Source organism: Cavia porcellus, unplaced genomic scaffold (assembly GCF_034190915.1).
Source record: "Cavia porcellus strain 051 isolate PalLab524CR breed Dunkin Hartley unplaced genomic scaffold, mCavPor4.1 scaffold_9, whole genome shotgun sequence".
Classification (NCBI taxonomy): domain Eukaryota; kingdom Metazoa; phylum Chordata; class Mammalia; order Rodentia; family Caviidae; genus Cavia; species Cavia porcellus.
This window is the reverse complement of record NW_026947492.1, coordinates 30440930-30462916: the sequence shown is the minus strand read 5'-3', so window position 1 is coordinate 30462916 and position 21987 is coordinate 30440930. Positions and strand designations below refer to the sequence as shown.

Sequence of the window (21987 nt, the reverse complement as noted above, 5' to 3'; positions counted from 1 at the left end):
TATCATTTAATAAAGGAAATATTTGCACGTTTATCATCTATCTGCCTGTGCGATAAACAGAAAAATAAATATCTTGTTGGCTCACTAAAAAGGTTTCAGAAATAACTTACTGTGTAGTCTTTTACATGAACTACACCAAAAATACTTATTTCTAAAGTTTGTAAGTTTTTAAGAAACTGATCAAGTTCCTAACACTGGTAAGGCAGATAAGACAATATATTGTTAAGAAATTCAGGAACAATGAAAGCTGCTTCCTAAGTTTAGTCTTCCAAACCAGGCCCTGTTTCCTTTCTCTTCTTCTCAACCTCAGTTTTTCAGTTGGAAGACTTTTGTAAGTATAGGTATTTATTTTTGCAGAATTCTCTGGGCCCTAACGGGACTAGAAAGTAACTTTCCATAGCAGCATACTTTCAGGAATGCATAAATTTGGGTTTTCTGATAAAAATTTCATTCATTTCCTACCTGATTTCCTTCACTCATTTTCTACACATGATGACCTGGTTTCAATAACCATTTGTCAGATGGGCTGAAGAAACAGAACATGAAGGGTATTTTGGTACTTGTCAAAAATGTTTTCTCGTAAAGGCAAAGTAATGGCACATCTGTCAGCTCCACAAAGCTGCCTCAGGCAGTGACCTATACTCAGCTCTCAAAAAAATGTAGCAGGTGTAATCAACTGAAGAAAGAAGTAGGCCATGGGGGAAAATTATACCCAAATTCAACCGTGCATTGGTTTTGTCCCATTATGAAACTTGATATGCTTCATGCTCTGCACACCTTGTTATGCACAAACACAGTCATTTAAGGAATGTCACTTGTCACTTAATGACAGCCTTTCTGTTTAGATACTTTTTCATTATACACCTGAATCAAACACACTGATTTTCATTTCAATGCAGATTTTATCATCTGCGAGTTCCACTCATCAGTGAAATCATCAATGCATAAAGAAGGTGGATTACTATCTCAGGGTTTAGCATATCGTCAAATAACACACTGATGAGCTCTCACTAGAATAAAACACAGTCTTGCTGCAGAAGCTGCTAGAAGAAAAAAGGAATTCACCTGGCAGCAATGTAAACATTAACTAAAATGTGTGGTGTTTATAGTTTGTTTTACAAGCAGGTATAGGAAAATACTTCATTTTTTAGAAATTAAAAGAATAGCACAGTTGTAAAACTCCAAGAAACATTTTAACTAATAGAATGTTTTAAATCAGAGTTTCCTGATCCTTGTTTTACAATATGTGTGAAACAAATAGTTCAGAGACTAATTTTCTACTGTGAGAAATTATGTCTTTTATTATCTTTGCTTATTTCCTTGAGCACACTTCCGTGCCTGACTTGATTTGTACATACGTGCTGTACTACCATTGAAGGCTTTAGGGCCTTAAAAACTCAGTCGTTTAGGAGGTAGCTGGGTCTGCAAGAATTTCCTCCTTTTAGCCCCTCTTATCAAACATAGAAATACTTCTTTGCCTTCGCCCCAAAGCAAGCACTGTGTGGCTGTCACACAATAAGCACAAAAAGTTTTCACCCTTCACTTCTTGATTGCCTCCCCTCTGTCCCCGTGTGAAAATGATCGTATCCAAGTGGTGTCCCTTGAAATCAGAATCAGATTTTTGAAACACTAACCTGTTGACAAACCAAACTAAATTTTTTTCTTCAAAAAGAAATACTTTTTCTTCTATTTTCCACTGAGATTCGGTTTCACAGTTTCTGTGGTACCTTAGACATCCTAAATCTAGCATAACCACTCTGGATTCCTCTTTCTTCCACCTTTTAAAAAGACTGGATCAAAGTATTTTGCTTTTAAGTAATACATAATTCAATATAGTTAAACAAATGTAGTAATTTTTCTCACATTAATATTATAGAAATGAATTCTTAAAATATCAATGGACTGTAGCACCAAGCTGTAAAAATACTTTGTCCATTTTGCTGTTAGTTTTGGTTTAACTGTTCTCTTCATTCAGTACTCATTGGTTTTATTTTTTCTGTTTTCACTATATTACTTACAGCTAAATCTACAATATATGTGTGGACTTACACTTTTTGGAGCGAAACTCTAAAGTTATAAATATAGTTAAGAAGTGATTATATATCTAAAGAATTTATTTATTAACACATCTGAATTGCAAATCATCACAATAGGTATACGAGAACAATCTTTTATCATGTGATCCAGAAAATTAATATTTTTGTGAAGTCATTGTAAAGTAAAAGAGTTGATTTTCTAAAAAGGAACTCTACTTTTACTTATTTAAAATTTTTAAAAATTATTTCATTTTAAAGATAATAAAACCCGACAAAACAAAACAGAATAAAACCGATCAAAAGAAAGCAGTGAAATTGGTTCAGAACTTCAAAGCAGGATAATAGGAAATCAACATTGGCTACCATAATATTTCTGGTTATCTTCATAATAGTTGTCCATTCCATCAGACATAGCAAAATCAAACCAATCAAAACAGAATAAAGCCAATCAAAACAGGACACTAAAAAAAACAAAACAATAAATCATAACAAAACAAAACAGTGAGAACAATATTGGATTTCAAAACAAAACGGAAGGAAATCCCCCATATTTGCTGTATTACATACTTGTCATCCTCCCAAGGGATACTCAGGGCCTAGGTCTGCAAAGTTAACCAAACAATACAAGCATTCAGTTGCTTTTTTGTACCTCAGTTGCTATCACCTCAGCCTGTCCCTAAACCAGCTGGTTGTTTGAGGTAAGTGAGGAGGTTTGGATTCTCAGCCCAAGCGTGCAGGTAGGCTCAGAGGAGCTACTTTATGGCTTCTCCCTTCCTGGGCCCCACATGGCTTGCCTGCGCTTCTTACCAGAAGACCTAATTGGCTTCTTCTTCTTGATGGGCTACTCCCAGACCCAGCTTATTTATTTTTTTAAAAGGAGACAGGAGGATTTACCTATATCTATAGGAGACACTCAAGAACACAACACAAAGGGGTTGCTCAGAAAAATGAGGCTCCAGAACTCCCCTTTTAGGCGGGGAATGAGTGAGCCCTGACTATATCACCTCCCCAGTAGATCCTGTAGCTGAAGTTTTAAATCCTCCCTTTGTCTGCAGAGTACACAAAATCTTTGCAAGTGTCTTTGCAATTGAAATTGAATTAAATATAATGTTACCCAGGCCTGGGGATTTAGCTCAGTGGCTTAAGTGCCTGCCTGGCAAGCGAGAGATCATGAGTTCAATCCCCAGCACCAAAAAAAAAAAAAAAAAAAAAAAAAAAAAAAAAAAAAATATATATATATATATATATATATATATATATAATGTTAGCCTACAATTTTCTAATATGAAAACACACACATACATTCATCACAATCTGTATGTTATGAGCTACTTTTCAAGTGTTCATAACATAAAAACATTTCATAATACAATAAAGCCTATCTATTTCCCATCTTGATATTTGTTAATATTTGAATATACATCTTCTTTGTTATTCAAATATGTGAATCATTCAGTGGTTTATTACAGGCTTTTTGATTACTAATTTCCCACCTTTTGAAATTAGAATTTTGAAAACAACTTTTATTTGTTTTCTTTTTTTTTATTGTCTACCTGGATTATTTCCTTTTGCCCAAAAATATGTATCCCTAATTTGCTATTCAGAATATTTGTTGACTACTTAAGAACTAATTTTAGTGGACTCTGTATTTGATAAAAAGAAAGATTAATATAATAAATATGCATGTTATTCAGAATTAGGTTCACACATAAAATTTCCATTACTTTTTATTTGGATCCATATATAAATTTTATAAGTCTTACTGAATAATGTAATCATAAAGTCTGTATGAATCATTCGAACAGCAATAGGGCTTTTCTAACTTACTAAATAAATCTTTCGGGAACATGAGCTCACTTGAATATGTTTTTACATTATATATAAATGTATGAATAAAAAACATCTGAGCCCAGTGGAGATGATAACCTAAGCAAATTAATTAGTGGGAGTAACGTACAGAGAGCTCAGGTAGACAAAAGTAATTTCTAAAAAGAAATAAATGGGAGACAAAGATGATAAACTCACCAGAATACAAAGCAGGAAAACAGGAATCAATTCACTTCACAGCTCTGTATATGTCCTATTTGGAAATTCTGACAGAAAGAGTTAAATAATGTTTTGACGAGCCTAGAATTTGGTTCTTCTGTGGTGTATAGTTGGTTTATAACTGTTAGTCAAGTTTTTCTCCTTCTTCAGTGTTCACTTATTGACTTGATAGAAACTGAACTTTTTATGCACCCTATTTTGCAGCATGAACAATGGATATAACAGTTCTTATTGTTGTTGTAACTTGAGTACAGCATTAAATAGAATTTTACAAATCTGAAATCAAGTCCACGGGCCTTTTACATTTATCGTGAACACAACATAAAACAAGATTTTAAATGCTCAGTGTTCTTCATGGCTTTCTACATCTGAAAAAAAAGTTACTATTTAAGCAGTTGACTGTGGTAATTCTTACTGAAAGAAATGCATATCTTTATATATCTGCCATTTCAATGATTTTCCTAAACAGTTCAAAGGACAGTTTTCTAGTTATTAAAAAGTAATATCCTCTAACTACTGTGTTAGTGTAGGGCAAGCGGGAACTGGGCGGCGGGGGGAGTGGAAAGATACTAAAAGCCTTTATCCCCATCTTGCTTCAGTCAATATTAACATGTTGTTCTCTTTTTTCCTGTATTTAATTTTATTTTCATTTCCTCCAGAGATCAAAAATAGCAGTGTATGAAAAGATGTGGACCTACATGCGATCAGCAGAGCCATCGGTGTTCACTAGGACCACAGCTGAGGGAGTAGCTCGTGTCCGCAAATCCAAGGGCAAATTTGCCTTTCTTCTGGAGTCCACTATGAATGAATACATTGAGCAGCGAAAGCCATGTGACACGATGAAAGTGGGAGGAAATCTGGATTCGAAAGGCTATGGAGTAGCAACGCCCAAGGGTTCCTCATTAAGGTGGGTGGAATAGTATAACAATATAACATGTGTTGTTATAGTATTCCACCTTCCCTGATGTCCCCGAGAGAATTATTTTCTTTTGTGTGTGAACATGGTATGTTTGTTTGTTTGTTTTCTTTTTATTCATTTCATATTTTTTGATCAACAATCAGGTAACTTTTAAATTTTGAAGTAATGATAATTGACATAAATCTTTGAAGGCCATATAAAAACCAAACTGGTTGAACACTGGCTGCTTCCAGGAGGCCTAAAATATGAGTATCATATGCTTATATATCTCACCAGTTTTTTTTTTTTTTTTTTGCCCAACATCTACACTGTCATTGTCAGTAATAATTCTATATTTTATCATTATTTTTAAATTATGCTTGTTGTTAGTTTCTGAGTAAGAAGAAAGCAACTTCTTCTAAGCAGATCACTTTTTCCCCCATTTCAATGTTTTATTTGTTATGGAATCATTCTATTTTAGATTATCTAGAGGTTTTATGGCATTAACTTTTGAAATCACCTGTTTATAAAAGTAACCATACTTTGAGAGGAAAACAGGCTCTAATTTTATAGTGCTTACTCAAGTCACACTCCTGCCTATTTCAAAGGGAGTATGGTGTAAGTAAGATCTGTAAAATTAGATCCACAACAATTCAGATAAGTTTGCAAATAGACCCTGAAATGTGATTTATAAGAGAAGCACTCCACGTGTGAGTTAAAAGTGAGACTTTCATTCTTATGGAAATATTGGTTAAATCTGCCCCTTTCATCCTTTTGGTCCTGGACATAGAAAATGCACATGTTTGTGTCCAGGAGGCAGAATTTCCTATTTTCCTTAAGCAATAAAGGCTGCTGTTGAACAGATGGGACTACAGCCCATCACAAGTGATGACTGACAGATTACTCTGGTCTCAGTGCTGCTTAGGAGAGATGCACACAAAGCACAGATTCAAGAGGAAGTCAGAATCTTTGCTAAAGGACTTAACCAGGAACCTGGTCTTGAAAAATGATGTCTCTGGTAAGCCATTGAAAATTGAAGGTAATGAGACTTGCGTTATTGCCCATAAAAAATGAAAGCAATATACGTATCACATGATTGTTTTCATTGGTTTCAAAAAAGGGCACTGCAATGTGATTTTTAGATGTGTGCTGGGTGGGTATGGATTAAGACATCCATAGAAACAAATACTGGTATTGGAAAAGGGTGTGGAAAACAACTGTATATTTAAAAGCAACACTATCATAAACAGTAGAGGTTTACAGTACGTTATAAAACAAACAATTTTAAAAGGAAATCAGGAAAACTAGTAAAGACTAGTTGACAGTTGACTTTGGCAATTCTGATCTGATTTATTTGAATTTACATTCCACATAAAACTGAAGAAATGTGTAATGAGAAATTCAAACTAATATATTATACATGATAGAATTTCACCACAAAAGATTTTGACCATTCAGAAACTTAAACTGGCGTCAGAATGTTCAGTCTATATACTTTGCCCAATGTAGTAATAAAAAAGTGTAACATTTCAGTGTAGTCAGTCAGCAAATAAATTTCTGTTGAAGTAGTAATTAGCAGAGTACCTTAGTGGAAATAATTTAAATGAAAAAAGAAGAGGTAGAAGCAATGCTGGCTGACATGTAGATCAGTGTTCTGTCTGTGACTGCATTCACTGGATGTCTCTTCTGCCCTTAATTAATCTTCTGTGAGTATAGCTGGCTTGTGCTCTGTCTTGTGTCTACTGATAAAGTCAAGCTCCAGAGACTGAATTTGGCCCTAAGATGCGGGTACATCTGACTCCCATTGATGGCAAGAGAGTTCCCTCTTAAATGTGCCACTTTGTCAAATCCACACTGCAGGGATTGTTTGGGGAGCTGCTGAAGGGCTTCATCTGTCTAGATCTGTATAATACTCAGTCATTGGCTTCCCCCTTTTCCTGTCCTTCCCTCCATCTTGTTAATGAGGCAGTTGTTAAACTCAGCTTCCTGGATGGAGAGTTTGTTTATGCACTTTGCTTTGTATACACCACAGTTTCCTGAGCAAGCTGGCCCCTGCATGCCAAAGCCTCAGCATTTTTGTGCTGTTTTCTGAGAACATTCAAAAGACACTGACGGATAACTGGCATTCCTTGCCTTGCATCTCCCCACTCCCCCACCCCTGGGCATTTAAGCACGGGCTCATTCGATTTCAATTCTCATTACTATTATACTAGGGTTCTTATTTTCTGAAAGAGGCAAACTAATCCAGAAATGAACAAACAGGCAGATTCTGCGTAAATTTTTAAAGTTGTTAACGCACGTTCAAATTAATTCCATTCATTAGACTGGGATGCAGAGGTATTCCATATGGAGTGTCTTTGAAACCTGTCTTTGTTTGGTTCACTAGAGAGTTAAATCTGAGTTCTTCATAAGCCAAATGACGCTTCTTCCACTTTGGATATTTGCAAGAGCAGAAGTATTAAATTAGTATTCAAGTTCATGTATGAATAATGTATTATCCTAAGAGGCCATTTTGCCATGTATAGTTAGTCATAAGTTCAGTTGTATTTTGAAGTTTTAGAAAAAAGGAGTCTGTGTTTAAGAATAAAGATATAAGCCATGTTTCAAAAAATTAGAAACAAGTCAACTTTCATTACTTAATTGTAGACACTAACATTATTGAGCATTACCTGGCCTCAAAAGGATGAACTTTTGCATCTTCCAGAAATGAGTTCCAGTAAATTCGTACATAATTTTTTATTATGTTAATCATCAGGGAAAGAAATGTCTATGATTTTCTCCCATTTTTTTATTAAAAGATAGCCAAGTGTGGTGGCTCAGACCAATAATCCCAGCTCTCAAGAGGATGAGGCCAAAGGAGTGCCGCAAATTCAAGGCCAGCATTGGCTGTATAGTGAATTCAAAGCCAGTCTGAACTACACAGTTAGAACCCATCATAAATAAATAAATAGAAAGATGTCACAGATAATTTTCTGTGCCTTCCTGTCATATTTTGAATGTAATCCACCGGGCTAGAGATTAAACAAGCACAATAAAAATCAATCACATCCCTTAACCTACACATACACAAATACACACAAATCCCCATGTGGTAATATCCTTAAACAGCTACCTATGATGTGCATGATGGGTACCAAGTATTTAGCATTCACACATCAATCTCTCACATGGTGAAGGTATGGATATTACATAGGTCCTAGGGAAAAATAATTGCACTGTATAATCTGCATATTTTATTTTTTTTGGATGCTGAGCACAATAGGAAGCATAAAACAATTATCATTTGAAATTTCAAGTTTTTAATTTAGTTCTTTCTATTAATTTTTTTACAATAAAAGTTATAATTGACATGAAGAGAAATCAAATACTGTTTTTCTTTTTTGCATTTCTTTAATACTTGTCAGGCATTATATAATTTTGCCTTTTTTCCTCCCCAATAATAATAATTTGTCTTCAGTCATTTGACAAACAACTCAATGGTTGGGAACTTCCAACTGAGAACTTCTCAGGCAGTTTTTAAATTGTTCACTTTTGAAATGTTTTGCAGGTCCCCAACTAGGAAATATCAGGTTGAAAACTTCAGTTCAATATTGAATTGAATACTGAGCAATACTGAATTGAATAAAGAGCAATACTTTTGCCTGATAAATTTAACAAGATAAAATTGCTGCAAAAGTAGTTTAGGCATTTAGTAAGTTTTACAACTTGATACAATGAGGAATCTAAGGTTAGATTCCAATTCTGATAGGCTAAGGGGAGCTAGAATTCCAAACCATTGCTCTTTCAACCCATCCAATTGCTTCAGGGCCAAGTCCTATAAAATATGAAGAACACTCAAAAAGAATATATATATATATCCCATACAATTCATGTTAATTCCATTGCAACATAAACTGACATAGGTACAGAACCTATGGCTAAGTTAGGTATTTGACTTCCACATGCCAAGAGTATTTGGAAACATAAAAGTGTATTTAAGACCACAGTTCATAATCTGACCCATAATAAGTACACCAGAGATCTCTAGCTAAATTTATCCCTACATTTGTAGCATATTCAAGAATTTTCTCTTGGCATATGACAAGAAAGCCACATAGGTTCCATACTTCACCACTCATTTTTACAGATCACACCACTTCGAAAAATGATCTCCAGACACAGTTGCCCCTCCATCTAGCAGTCAGAATAAAATAAGATGTGGGAAGAACAAAGCAAATGTGTAGAAATCCTGTGAATTTGGATCCACCTTGCTGTAATGGTGGGTGGGAACCCACATAAGAGTTCTCTGGAACTCAAACTACAAAACAGTGTAACTAGAGAAGACATCTCCAAGAGTTCTTCCAATGCTAAGGTCTAGAGAGAGACACAATTAAGACGCCCTAGTGAGAGATTCAGCTGTGAAAGAAAAGATCTCCTAACAAAAGGATGGGACTTGAAAAGAGATATTGGTAGAGCAATTTATGAAGCTTTGAATCCTAGAGCCAGAAAGAGAGGGAGACCAATGTATATCCAGGTGCCTGGAGCTGTTATTTTTATGCTGAGTTGTGACTGAGTATATGGACATGTTGCTCATATTTAAGGCTTCAATGCAGAACAGACATCATTTAGCAGAGAAATTACCATGTGAGATTTTCAACATCCACAAGGTCACCTGGCAGGAATGAATTGATAAAATGTGTAGATGAGGAGGTTCCGTACTCCCATAACAGGGAAGAACACCAAGGCATGCACAATATTACCATGAGGGGTGATTTAGATCAAAGGCAAAGCCTTATTTGTGCAAGGATCTGGTGTGCAGACGCCAGTGCCTGTTTACTGCAATGCATTATGCTTCAATAGTTTTCCTTTGTCATTAAAATCACCTCCATGGCCTCACACCAAGCATTCTCCAAATCAAGATTTAAATTCTCAAAGAGTTTTGTTACTGTGGTGCATAACAATAGTTTCTATCATGACTATATAACCATTCTTGAGTTCTTTTAATAATGCTTCAATTGCTAAATAAATGTATCAGGTTAATTTTTTCCACTCTAGGACCTCACACTATCAGATCATAACTTCTATAACTAGTGAGTGCTCTTGAAACTAACGATAAAATTGTCTGTATTTGGATTATAAGTACCTTAATTTGTCCTCAGAACATCAGCAGAGATCAAGTGACAAGTTTTGTGTTGTTCTCCAGACTTAGCTTCCTACTTGAAGATGACAGCCAAGGGACCTCAATATGGGCTACTCGGAGGGGATCGTAACTACCAGAACTCATACAACTCTGAACAGTTTGGCAAGAAGAAAGACATTATAATCATGCCGCAGTAGATTTCTTCCTCTCCTTACCTTAGGCCACTCTTAGCATACTATAGCAGTAGAACAGGGAGGAATTGAAGGAAAAGAGTAAAATATTTGCAACAGTTAGATACACACACACAAAAAAAATCATTAGAATATTACACACACATGCATTCATACTAATACAGATAGCTTTGGAGAGAGGTTTGGTGATAGTCATGTTTACCATGAACCTCCAAAATGCCTTAAATAAAATACTATGAAGCTCAATTTATTCTGAATATAATCTAATCTTCTATAGAATTGTACTCCATGCCACTTTAATGCCGTTTATATTAATGATCAACAGCTACTTAACAGATCATAGAAGATAATGGTTTTCTTCAAAAATAAAACCATCCACTACTTTAGATATTATTAACTTTGTCTTTAAAAAACAGTATCAACCAATATGAGGCTAGATTTAAGACTCATACTTCAGAAAAGGAAGACAAAATAGTTTGGCAGTCATTGAGAATGAGCTAGAAAACAGTAGTGACTGGTTGAGAATTACTTTCCACTTTAACTGGGAATAAGAAACTGTGGCCTAATTATTTCAAAGCTTAGTCCCTCCCACCAAAACTTCAGCACTGTAATTCTATTTTTAAGAATAAAAATCCTTCTGAGATAACTTACAGTATCATACACACTTGGCTATATGTAAGTAGAAAGTCACTGTTCAGCTCTGCAAAATACCTAGCTATAGCACTGAGCCTTATTAGAAATAGATACCATATTGATTACAAAGATATTTTCAATAATAGTTACAGTAAAAAAGTTATAAATAATATCACATTATCAGAAGTCATTATTGAAAATAGTTCTTTATAAATGAACACAGTCTATACTTTGTGAAAATCTAAACTCTACAGTTAAGTAATATACATAGACTGAAATACTTTTCCAAAAAGTTTGTGAAATCTTAAAATGTTAAAATTCAGTGTTTCTCTAAGTACTACAAATCTGAGAGTTAATTGGAATTGGAATTCAACTGGAGTCAAACAAATGTGACATGGAGTTCCTTATTTTCAAAAGGAAATAAAAGAATACCGTATAAGGCTTCCTCTTCTTTGATCCCTCACAAACAAAAGATAGAAAAATTCTCAGGAAATACTTCCCGAGTCTCTATCACAATTGAATTTTGGTGATTACAATATTTGGTGCTGAAAGATCTGCAGCTTTCCATTGTTCTGCTTTGAAGGAGTAACAAACCAAATTCACTTTACTACTAGGAAAACCATTGTGTGCACCCAGCTCTAGGCTTTTGAAACTAGAAACACACACACACACACACACACACACACACACACTAAGCAAGATCAGCGAGGACAACTGATTTACAGTTAGTGCCTGTTAGTACTGTTAGTTCTGTTAGTTAACAGTAAAAATAATTTTATAAAAAATAAGAAAAAAACTTAAGGACGGTGTCCAGAGTCTTTAAGACACACCCCTAACCTTTGCCTTATCTTTGCCTTATCTTATCTAGGTAAATAGGAGTTAATAGTATCCAAAGAATGCTGACTTCAGATTGTCTCCCAGAGTAAAAAATAAAGGGAATAGCCTGGAAAGTTACTACTAAATGATAATACTGAACAAGTTTAAAAATCAGTTAACATATCATTTTTTGTCACTTAATTTATTACTTTGTTCACTTAAAAATGATTGTGTTTCAGTTTGGCTCATATAAGACACCAAAAATTACTGATTGGTATATCTAATATCAAGCACTATCACTAATACTATAGTGTTATAACTTTCAAGCCACTTCCACATATATTTTTACTTGCTCATTTTAACCATCTTGTGTCATTTGATTCGAGGGAAGACACAATAAACTAGAGATGTTAAGTGACTTGCCCGCAGTCCCACTGCTCAAGTTAGAACTCAGGGCTTCTGACTCTCTCCAGCGCTCTTAGGGGAAACGATCCCCCAAAAAGTATTTCAATATAAATACAGTTTCTTTTGAAAACTTACAATTTCTATAATTCTTGTATGTCAAAGTTTGATATTTCCACATATGCTGAAAATACCCCTACATCATTCAAGTTTCCATAATTTTAAATTTATTTTTAATACACTATGTAATTTTTTTGAGTTGAAGAAATGACACAAAGCTAGATTTCAGGTTAGCACAATGAGAGATTTTATAACGATTAAACTTGTTGGCTCCTGAAAAGGTCAGATTGGGTTATCATTTCCAATATCAGACCTGTATGAGTAAAAGTTAGAGATCCCCATATTATTTGGAGAGTTGAGGAGGATAGCTATATTGCCTTCCTGCTTGAAGACGTCAAAATTCTGGTCCATACCCTGGAATACACTTAGCAAACCTAAAAATTATTTTATGATGCTTTGGAGTTGCCAATAATTAATTCATTTGAGAGAAAAACTCAATCTCAGAACCTCAGTAGAAGTTCTTCTGGTTTGGAATTAAACATGTCACTTTGCTAGTGAATAGCTGGTCCATCTACACTATGACATAAAAAGAATTTTAATGAAAATATTTTTCTATAAAAAGCCACAGAACTATAGTCTCGTACACCTATCTATCGTGCATTTAAAATTATATGTTGACTTCCACATGGTTCACTGAATTACATTAAAGTAGAAATAAAACAGCAAAAATGAATCATAAATACATAAGAGGTGCTTTGTTTTTTGAGAATAAAATTTATTTTTCATACTCAGATATGTTAAAAGATGATTCACGCAATATGGTGTTGTGTGGTATTTTGATATAAAATACTTCAGAAGGTGACTTTTAAGGACATTGTAATAACCCTAACAACTCAGTATTACTTACTTTCTTTTCTGTTTTTCTCTTCATCAAAAATAGCAATAAGTTTATGCCCTGAAGCATGAATACTGCACAACCACTATAATTTTACTCAATCTGGGAAGTATAGCAATAGTTCTTATTCATAGATCTCCAGATTATTTCTAAATATAAAGTCATTTACTTCAAAATGGTCATAAAAGGAGCTTCCATGGATAAAATAGGTGTTTTCATAAAGTATACTTTACTCTTTTTTTCTATTGTAAGCATAGTTTTACAGTTTCCAGTTGTATTTGTTTCAATAAAAAGGAAATTGCATATGTTGGGTGATTAATAGCATTAGTGGATAAAAACTTTGTCAAAAGTTATTTTTAGTACATTCATTAAAAATAATGAATGAAGTTACAGTTCCCAAGGAAGAACACAAGGAAAAACATGTGTATAGTAGATGGAGGAATTTTATTATGCTATGTTTATATCATGCAATTTTTAAGTATAACAGCAATAGATAGAGACGAGATTTCATTGTGTAACATACAGTTTGCCATACAGTTGTTCCCTGAACATTTTCATAATGGCCATTCACAGTATTGATGACAACATCCCTCATTTTGATGTCTCTGGAACATACTGGGACACACTGAGGTTCCAAAGTACATCCATTCTCTCACCTGATCATTTTACTTGATGAAGAATTTTAATAAGTTACCCAAAGTTAAATAACAATAGCACATGATCTTGTATAGGTTCGGGCTCATTCTTGGTCTCCACTCTCCTTCATGTCTCACGGAATTCAATCAATTGTCTGGTATTTGATTTTATATGGGAACCAGTCACCACCATATCTGAAATTATGCCAAAGGGTAACCGAGAACGGACTCTATGGTCAATTAATTAGGCAGGAGCCTGGGGAGAGATGAGGTAGTTCAAATTATTAAAGGTCATGTCAGAGACTGTACAATGAAAACTAAAGTTTACTAACTACTAATGCCAAGCATACGTGCATTATTATCTTTTTTAAGTTGACCCCCACAACTGTTTGAAGATGGTTCTATTATCTTCATCTGGAAGTTACTTATCGCTGCTAAAGCAGTTCAAATAGCTGATGGGTGACAGAGGTGATATTGAGGCTTGTTACTATTGAATTCCCAAATCCAGACTGCATTCTTTATGCTGCCTTTTTCTCTTCAACGACACCAGAAGACCTGGTAACTTGACATGCATTAAGAAAAAATCCCATCCAATAATGGTCGTACTGCCCTGAACTTGCCTGGACTTGGAAATGAAGCAAGCTTGGGCCTAATTATTACTTGGACAAGAAAGAAAAGAAACATCTTTCTTTAACCTGTGATTCCTTATTTTCAAAAAATAAAACAATCACATAGTTCCTGGTAACATCATTTCTCATTCTTTTGTCCTATCAGAAATGAGGGTTGAAAAGGCAGCCTCCTGCTCCCTGAGGGCTCTTGGGGTTTCCTAGACTCAGCCTCCACTATTGGCTCTGACTGATGAAAATTACCCAACTGATGCTCTCCCATGAATTCCATGCAACTAACCCAGACTTCAATTTATTAGAGCTCTCTGACAAGACAGGCTGAAGAGTGGATACGGCTTCCCACTCTTACTTAGCTAATGTTCATTCCCCTTTGGCTTAATCATGAAAACAGGTTTTAAATTCAATTCAGTGGAAGTTCCAGTATATCAGACAGTTGGTAGTATCTTGTGAGACCTGAGGAAAGGGTTGGCCAGAATTGAACTTGACTTTAATACAAGACCATGTTCTATTATTGTTTAACTTTGGGTATTTCTCCCCTAGGAGGAGCACAGAGGAGAACTAACCAGCTCCAGGACCAAGGTAAGAGGGGAGTTTTCTTTCAAAAGAATGGGTTCCATCCATTTGAAGGAAACCCCTCCCCCATGTATTTTTTAATCCTTTTTCTTTATACATTTATATTTTTAACTCACCAGCAATAAGAAAACAGCTTGCTGCCTGTGCATAATCCACTTACAAATTTTACAGCAGGAAAAAAGGAAACCCTTCACACAAATCATATCAATTATATGAAAATATATTTATGTTTTCCATCATATTGGATATTAACTTGTACCGGTATACCTTTAAGGCTTAGATTCTTCAACTTTAATTTCTTTATATGTGAAATATACATATCTATAATCAAACCATAATAGGTAAGAAGCCACAAAACAATAAAACTAAAATCCAATGTTTTTCTAATGAATATATTATTAAGAAGAATTTTAATAAAATACTGATATAATTTTAATGATACATATTTTAAAATATCATTCTAATCTTTTAATCTGAAGTAATACAGATAAAATGATATTTTAGTCTAATTATTAAAACTATAATTGAAAAAATAATAGATAAAAGAATAGATAAATAATAGATAAAAATAATAGATAAAAACATTATTTTCCTTACTGAAATACCCTCTTCCCAGATCTCTCATATTGATTTTCATGGTTTCCACTGTACCCTCTAATTTTATGCTGTTGTTTCAAAATTATCATTGGTATTCCCTGACTTCAATGCCTGTTTCAATTGGTACTTTCAGAGAGGAGAATTAAAAGAGAGGAACAAGAAAGAGAATTTCAAAAGCATCTAGAATTTGAAACTGTAGAAAACAGATGGATCTTGTAGATCACAAAGAGGAACAGCTTCCAGAGCCTGGTCAGATGAGCTCCTTGTGGTCACTGCCCTCTAAAGAGGCAAGATCTTATGTAACTCCAGTAGATTTTAGAATTGTTTTAGGATCAAGAATCTGAGGCACTTGTAGCTCAAAAAGAAAGAAGCTAACGTTAGAGAAGAGTACAGGATACATTTGAGTCACACTATTCATTCCTGATTTATTCAATCCTAAATTTTAAGATGCCAAACATATGGAACCTTTGATTAAGCAACAGTCCAAAAAAGAAGAAAGAAAGAAAGAAAGAAAGAAAGAAAGAAAGAAAGAAAGAAAGAAAGAAGAAAGAAAGAAAGAAAGAAAGAAGGAAGGAAAGAAAGAAAAAAAGAGAGAGAAAGAAAGAGAAATTGTCACAATTTCTGGCAATTATGTCAGTACGATTTCATGTACATTGGAATGTTACTTATGGCAGGAAGATGTGTTGTATACTTTGAATTCTTATGAACTATTTCATGATAATCTCATTCAGGATAAGAATTGGTGGTGGTTCTAAGTGACTTATTTGGGATAACCTGAAATTGAGGGGGAAAAGTTTTTGAAATTGCTTAGTACAGTACAAAGTATTGGTTTATATTAATTGCACACAACATATTAGGTACATCAAAGAATATATTCATAGAAGTGTTCAAATTTATACACTAAGATATATTCAATTTCTGATGAGGAACAAATAATTAAAATAAGCATGTGATAAGTTTTAGTATTAATATCAATAGAAGCAAATGTCAGTGAAACTATTTAAAGAATTTAATTTTGCCACTTTTTCTATTTGAATTAGTAATTGAGCATTGGGACATATTCCTATTTTAAATATGGTTATGAACGCTACTGCCCTCAAAGATTTGTTTTGTCACTTAGAGTGCTGCAAACTTAAAGTCTTTGTCTTTAGACATTTGAAATAATAACTAAAAAGCGTCATACTTTCCTAGTTATCAGCCCCATTACAGTCCTGAATTTTTAAATGGAGATTTCAGAAAATTTCCTTTCTTTAGCTTGTGATCTCTGTTTCTCTAAGAAACATCATCATCATTCAAGTTCATTTTTCTATTTGTGCTATTCTCTCACATAACTAAAGCCAAATCAGAAATATAGTAAGTGAAAAAGAAATCAATTACAACACATTTTATGTTGTAACACTCAAATACATGCCTAGTGGAAAAGACCATGAACCTTAAATGAGAGGAAGCTGAAACTGATTCTTTGGGTTTTTTTACTCTAAAGAACTTGATAGAATAAAGTATTTATATGTGATGGTTTACTAGACATATTCAGGAAATTAAATATATATCGAGGGGCTGGGGATATAGCTCAGTAGCACAAGCGCCTGCCTAGCAAGTGCAAGGTGCTGAGTTGTTTTCCCGGTACCAGAAAAAACAAAAAACAAACAAACAAAAAAAAAAAAAACCCCTGCAGTGAAATTAAACCAAACGTAATGCTGACACTTAGCATTTGTTGATAATAAATACAATGTTTAATTTCTAACTGAATTATTCTAGCTAACAAATTAATTAAAGAAAAATTTCTACAAGTGATATGTTTTGATACTTGTAAGTAGACTGATTTATTAAAATAGCACTATTTGAGATTTTCATTTTAAAATTTAGTTGGAAGTGTAAAATTAACAAGAAAGTTGTAGTTCAGCTACTTACATTGTGTTATCTGCTGACATAAAGTAAATTGGTGAGCCCTTTTATTTCAACTATGTCTAACCTTTCTGAAATATTTTCTAGATTATTTTGATGATTTAATGGATCAAATTATCCACCATTATTCATCAAGATCATCAGTGTCAATAATATTTTGATGTCTTTCTTGCCAAAGCATTTTTTAAAAAAAAACACTTCACACTAGGTCTTTACAAACATCTGTTAGATTCCACAATTGAATGATTCCCTTTCACTGTCCAACACAATTTTCTTTACTGGAATGTTTACCAAACAGCCCTTCAAATTAACTCCATGTGATGTCAGTTCTATATGTAGTTATTACAAATCAACTCCACAGCACTGCTTTCTCTGCCTTGGGCTAAAAATGGTGTAATATACTATAAGACATAATTGCTACCCTCAAAAAAGGAGAGAATATGTACACACACACTTTTGCAATGTCATGTACAACTCAAAGCAAATGTGAGTACTTTCCGATAGCAGATGCTATTCTTCAAAAACAGAAGATGAATAGAATCTGGAGAATCCAGAAAGACTTCATAAAGAAGGTGAAGATATAATCATTGATAAACACTAGTTGAATGAGTTAGTCCATGGTTGGGTACTGGAAAATGAGGAAATGCAGAAAGGGTAAGAGAAAGGAAAAAAGAAATTCCCAGTGAAAGTCCTATTGTGAATTTGGAGTGAATTTTAAATAAAATATCTTCGAGACTGATTAAAAAACTGACCTTGCTAGAGGCAGAGAGTCCAGATGGGAGACTAGCGGGATTAATAGACTAGACTTTTGTATTGAACTGACACGTTGCCATTTACTAATCACACAACTTTAGGTCTTATTTTCCTCACGTGTGAAGTGGAGTTATAACCCAATAATACAGGATTGATATAAAATTCAGTTAATCTATCAATAAGTTGAAACAGTACTTGGCTTAATAAAATATAACAAACCTATATTTCCAAAACATATTTGGACAGGCATGGTGACACATGCCTGTGATCCCAGAATTTATGAGGCTGAGGCAAGAGGATTGCTACAAATTCAAGTGAAGGCTGGTCTACATAGTCAGTTCAAGACAGCCTGAAATACATAGAGAGACCCTGTCTTAAAAACATAAACAAATAAGAACATATGTAAGTGAATCACTGGGAAGCCTTGAATGTCAGAAAAAGAATAAAATATTGAAGGGCACAATGAGTTTCTGCTGGTTTTTGACAAAACACTACAAAGGAATGGAGAGGTGAGGGTGTTCTTACTCTGGGGAGCAAAGCATGGACTGTAGGAGCCAGTCCCTCTGGTCTTGAGTGGTGAGGGTTCAACTGAATGATTCCAATCCAGTAGAAATGGAAGTATGAATTCCCATGCACTTTTCAGAAAAAATAGTTTTTATCTGGCTCTAGGAAAGGAAAACAAATGAAACTTGAAACACAAGAATGAGTTTGTGGCTGGGTCTCTTGATTTTATTATTTGATTTTACATTTCTATTCCTTCTGGATAAAAGTTTTGAATTTACTGCAGACTGGATTAGAAAATTTCCTTATGATGCTGCCCCTTAGGATCCAAAGGTACAAGTCCCGAAACGTTAGACCTTACATCATTAAGAATTTTGTATTTATTCAGATAGACGTTTTAACCTTGGGAGAAGATAAATGTTATCATCTAATTAAATGAAGCTACTACATACATTTTGTTATTCCTTTTAATGAAAATTCTCTACTACTTTTTTTAGGAAGTATCATCTCAGTTGACAAGTTTTTATGTCAATTCAAGGAGTGTTTAGCCAAAGAGATCAGAAGTTGCCAGCTGAGTAGTATAGAAGATATACACGTTTAAATAGCTTTCAAAGATTAATTAGGTAAAACTTTACTAAAATGTCTCAAGAAAAAGAAAATTTCCCTCAGAGAGACCTAGGAGGGATAAATAAAGATAGATTGAAAGGAAAGGGCACTGACAAAATGCAAAGACTGCATCATACACAGTACTTGGGAAAGAGCACTGGACTAGAAGGCAGAAGTCCTGTGTCCAGCTGGGCTTTGATGGGCAAGTCACCTAACTTTGAATAGGCCCCCGTGGACACACCCACAAAACAAGATTAGACATAGCCCCACTCCCACTGGACTCAAAATTTGTAGGAATCTAAATCTTTACAGCAACTGATGAAAGTTTTTAGGAAACAAATAGCAAAAGGAAACGTGACTGATGTGTAATTCACGGAATGGTTTAGAGCGTTCTGGAAGGGCTGGGGATATAGCTCAGTGGCAGAAGCACCTGTCTGGCAAGTGCGAGGTCATGAGTTCGATCCCCAGTACCAAAAAAAAAAAAAAAAAAAGAATTGAACATTCTGGAAATCAAGGAGGGTAAAGAGGATAGCATAGAAGTTGAAGGAATCCAAAGTCAAGGATAGGCAGAGTCCACATAACCCATCATGGTCAAGGCAGGGTGTCTGCATGAAAGGCACAGTACTTTAGGGTTCAGATACTAAGAAAGGAGGCAGGACTTTTGGGTTCACATATCATGAATATGATAGTAATCAGCTCTTATATTTTTGAAGTTGTACTTTAATAATAACCACAATCTGAAAAGTAAAAGTAGAAATGTGAAGCATTTCATCCAGGAATGTGTGGTCTCATCTACAACCAAGCTCCCTTTTCCTGATCCGAACAGAAACAGTAATGATAACTAGGCTGAATTAGGGAAGAGACTGCATGCTCTCAAGGGCACCACAAAGAAAATGAATTTACATTATTTAATATTAACTACTGATATGTCCTCCACTTATACATATGTATCTAAATGTATTTTTGACAGATTTTTAAATGTTTTAACCACTGAAGAACAGTCTTATAACAAGTCTCACACATCATGTTTGCAGAAAGATAACAGATTGAGAGTAATCCCCTCCTGACTAATGAATATTAAAAGTTCTGTATTAAAATTCTAGAATCACCATGCCAGAGAAATTTTTATTTCTTTTACTTTTAGTACATACCACAAAAGACAAGTGTTACTAGAATCTAGAGCAGATATTTTAAAATCCAGATACATGATTTCCCACCCAAGGTCTGTGAATCTCCTGAAATCGTATGGAAGTCAATTATTTTTAGCTGTGCATCTTTTCTAAGAAAGTATCAGGCTTTCATCAAATTCTAAAATAGAAATGACTCAAAGTAGGTGAAGGAATTTTACTCTTGTGATCTAAAATTGACAAAATTATGAAAGTCAACTGTATGAAATATTTGTGAGGATCATGTTTATAAACATCTAATATTAAAATATAATTAAAATTTTCATTTCTCACAATCCCTTTCTAATGTACTGACTAAACTGCTGGCAGATAATCTTACAACAATCACAATGCACTTTCACTTAATCACATTCTCTAGACTCAATTTTCAGGTAGAAAATAGGTGTGCAAATTCCAAAGAACACAAGTCAGTGACAACTTCAGGAAGCTAGATCAGTAGCTACCTCATTTATTTAGTTCTCCTTGACCCATTTGCAGTAGAAAATAAAAACATCCATATAGTACCAATTACAACAGTATATATCATCTAAATCCCAAAACAAAAGACACTAAATCATTCCTTATCAAGGTAGTTTTCAGATACTCCATCACAAATCATGTTGGGGAATTGCCTTTCCATTTGCAAAAATTTCGTAAACCTTGCTTGTCATTTCATAAGCAAACTGGAGTGAAGGCTTAATATCTTTCCTAAAAATTTACATATATATGTAGAACAGTTTAGTACAAATTCTGCTTTTCAAAATAAGTGCACAAATCCAATGAAGCAAAAAGTCCCTGTGCCTGTCTATTGACAGGAATAATTTGGGAAGAAAAGTAATAGCATAGCTACAAGTTAAATTGAAAACTTAGTGAAGCATTGAAAATGCTCAGAATTGGTTACCCTTCCAGGCCTAAATAACTGATAAAGGTTAGAAATGTTAATCCAAATGTCTTTTCTTAAAATCAGACATATTCAGTTCTTGATGCTGCATCATTTGACAGCCTAATGATTTTTATTTACTTTTTATATTTTCCTGATTGATAGTTATCTTCTCATTTAGTTATTAATTGAATTGATACAAGTTCTGGGGTTTATTGAAAATTATGTTTTTCTGCAAATTTGCTTCATTCACCATCACCTGAAGGAAATTATTAATTAAATTATAAAGATAAATCCCAATTGATGTTATCTTTCATCTACCTCATCTTGTTATAAAGAATAAGTTTTCATGCATGCAACTGTTGTAACCATATTTACAATGTAGACATCATTTTAAAACATTATAGTCTATACAAATTTCACCTTATTCCTTTTCCATGAAATTACTGTTTTATTAGAGTGGTTTAGAAATTCTATCTGTGTGTCTCTCTGTCTCAATATACATATATATTCATATGCATATATGGTTTCATAATGTTTAAATTAATCATGTTTAAATCAAGTAAATTCTGCAATCTGAAATTTGTTTGCTGTTTAAAAAAGGATATAGCCAATATGTAATATGATTTTTAAAATTGCAGTTTTTAAT

At 34.0% G+C, this 21987-nt stretch overlaps 1 protein-coding gene across 7 annotated transcripts in view; it reads left to right on the top strand.

The window, feature by feature from the left end:
• Gria4 (glutamate ionotropic receptor AMPA type subunit 4) overlaps nucleotides 1-21987 on the top strand; it is a 334303-nt gene that overhangs the window by 291458 nt on the left and 20858 nt on the right. For 6 of the 7 annotated variants that reach the window (XR_010049759.1, XM_063256141.1, XM_063256144.1 and 3 more), the window contains one exon: nucleotides 4742-4989. Coding sequence is in view for 6 of the 7 variants with exons in the window: in XM_063256141.1 (XP_063112211.1) it covers nucleotides 4742-4989 (248 nt within the window). In the remaining variant the exon portion in view is untranslated. Of the gene's footprint in view, nucleotides 1-4741; nucleotides 4990-14897; nucleotides 14937-21987 lie in introns of all 7 variants that reach the window. The other variant, XM_063256145.1, reaches the window with a different exon arrangement.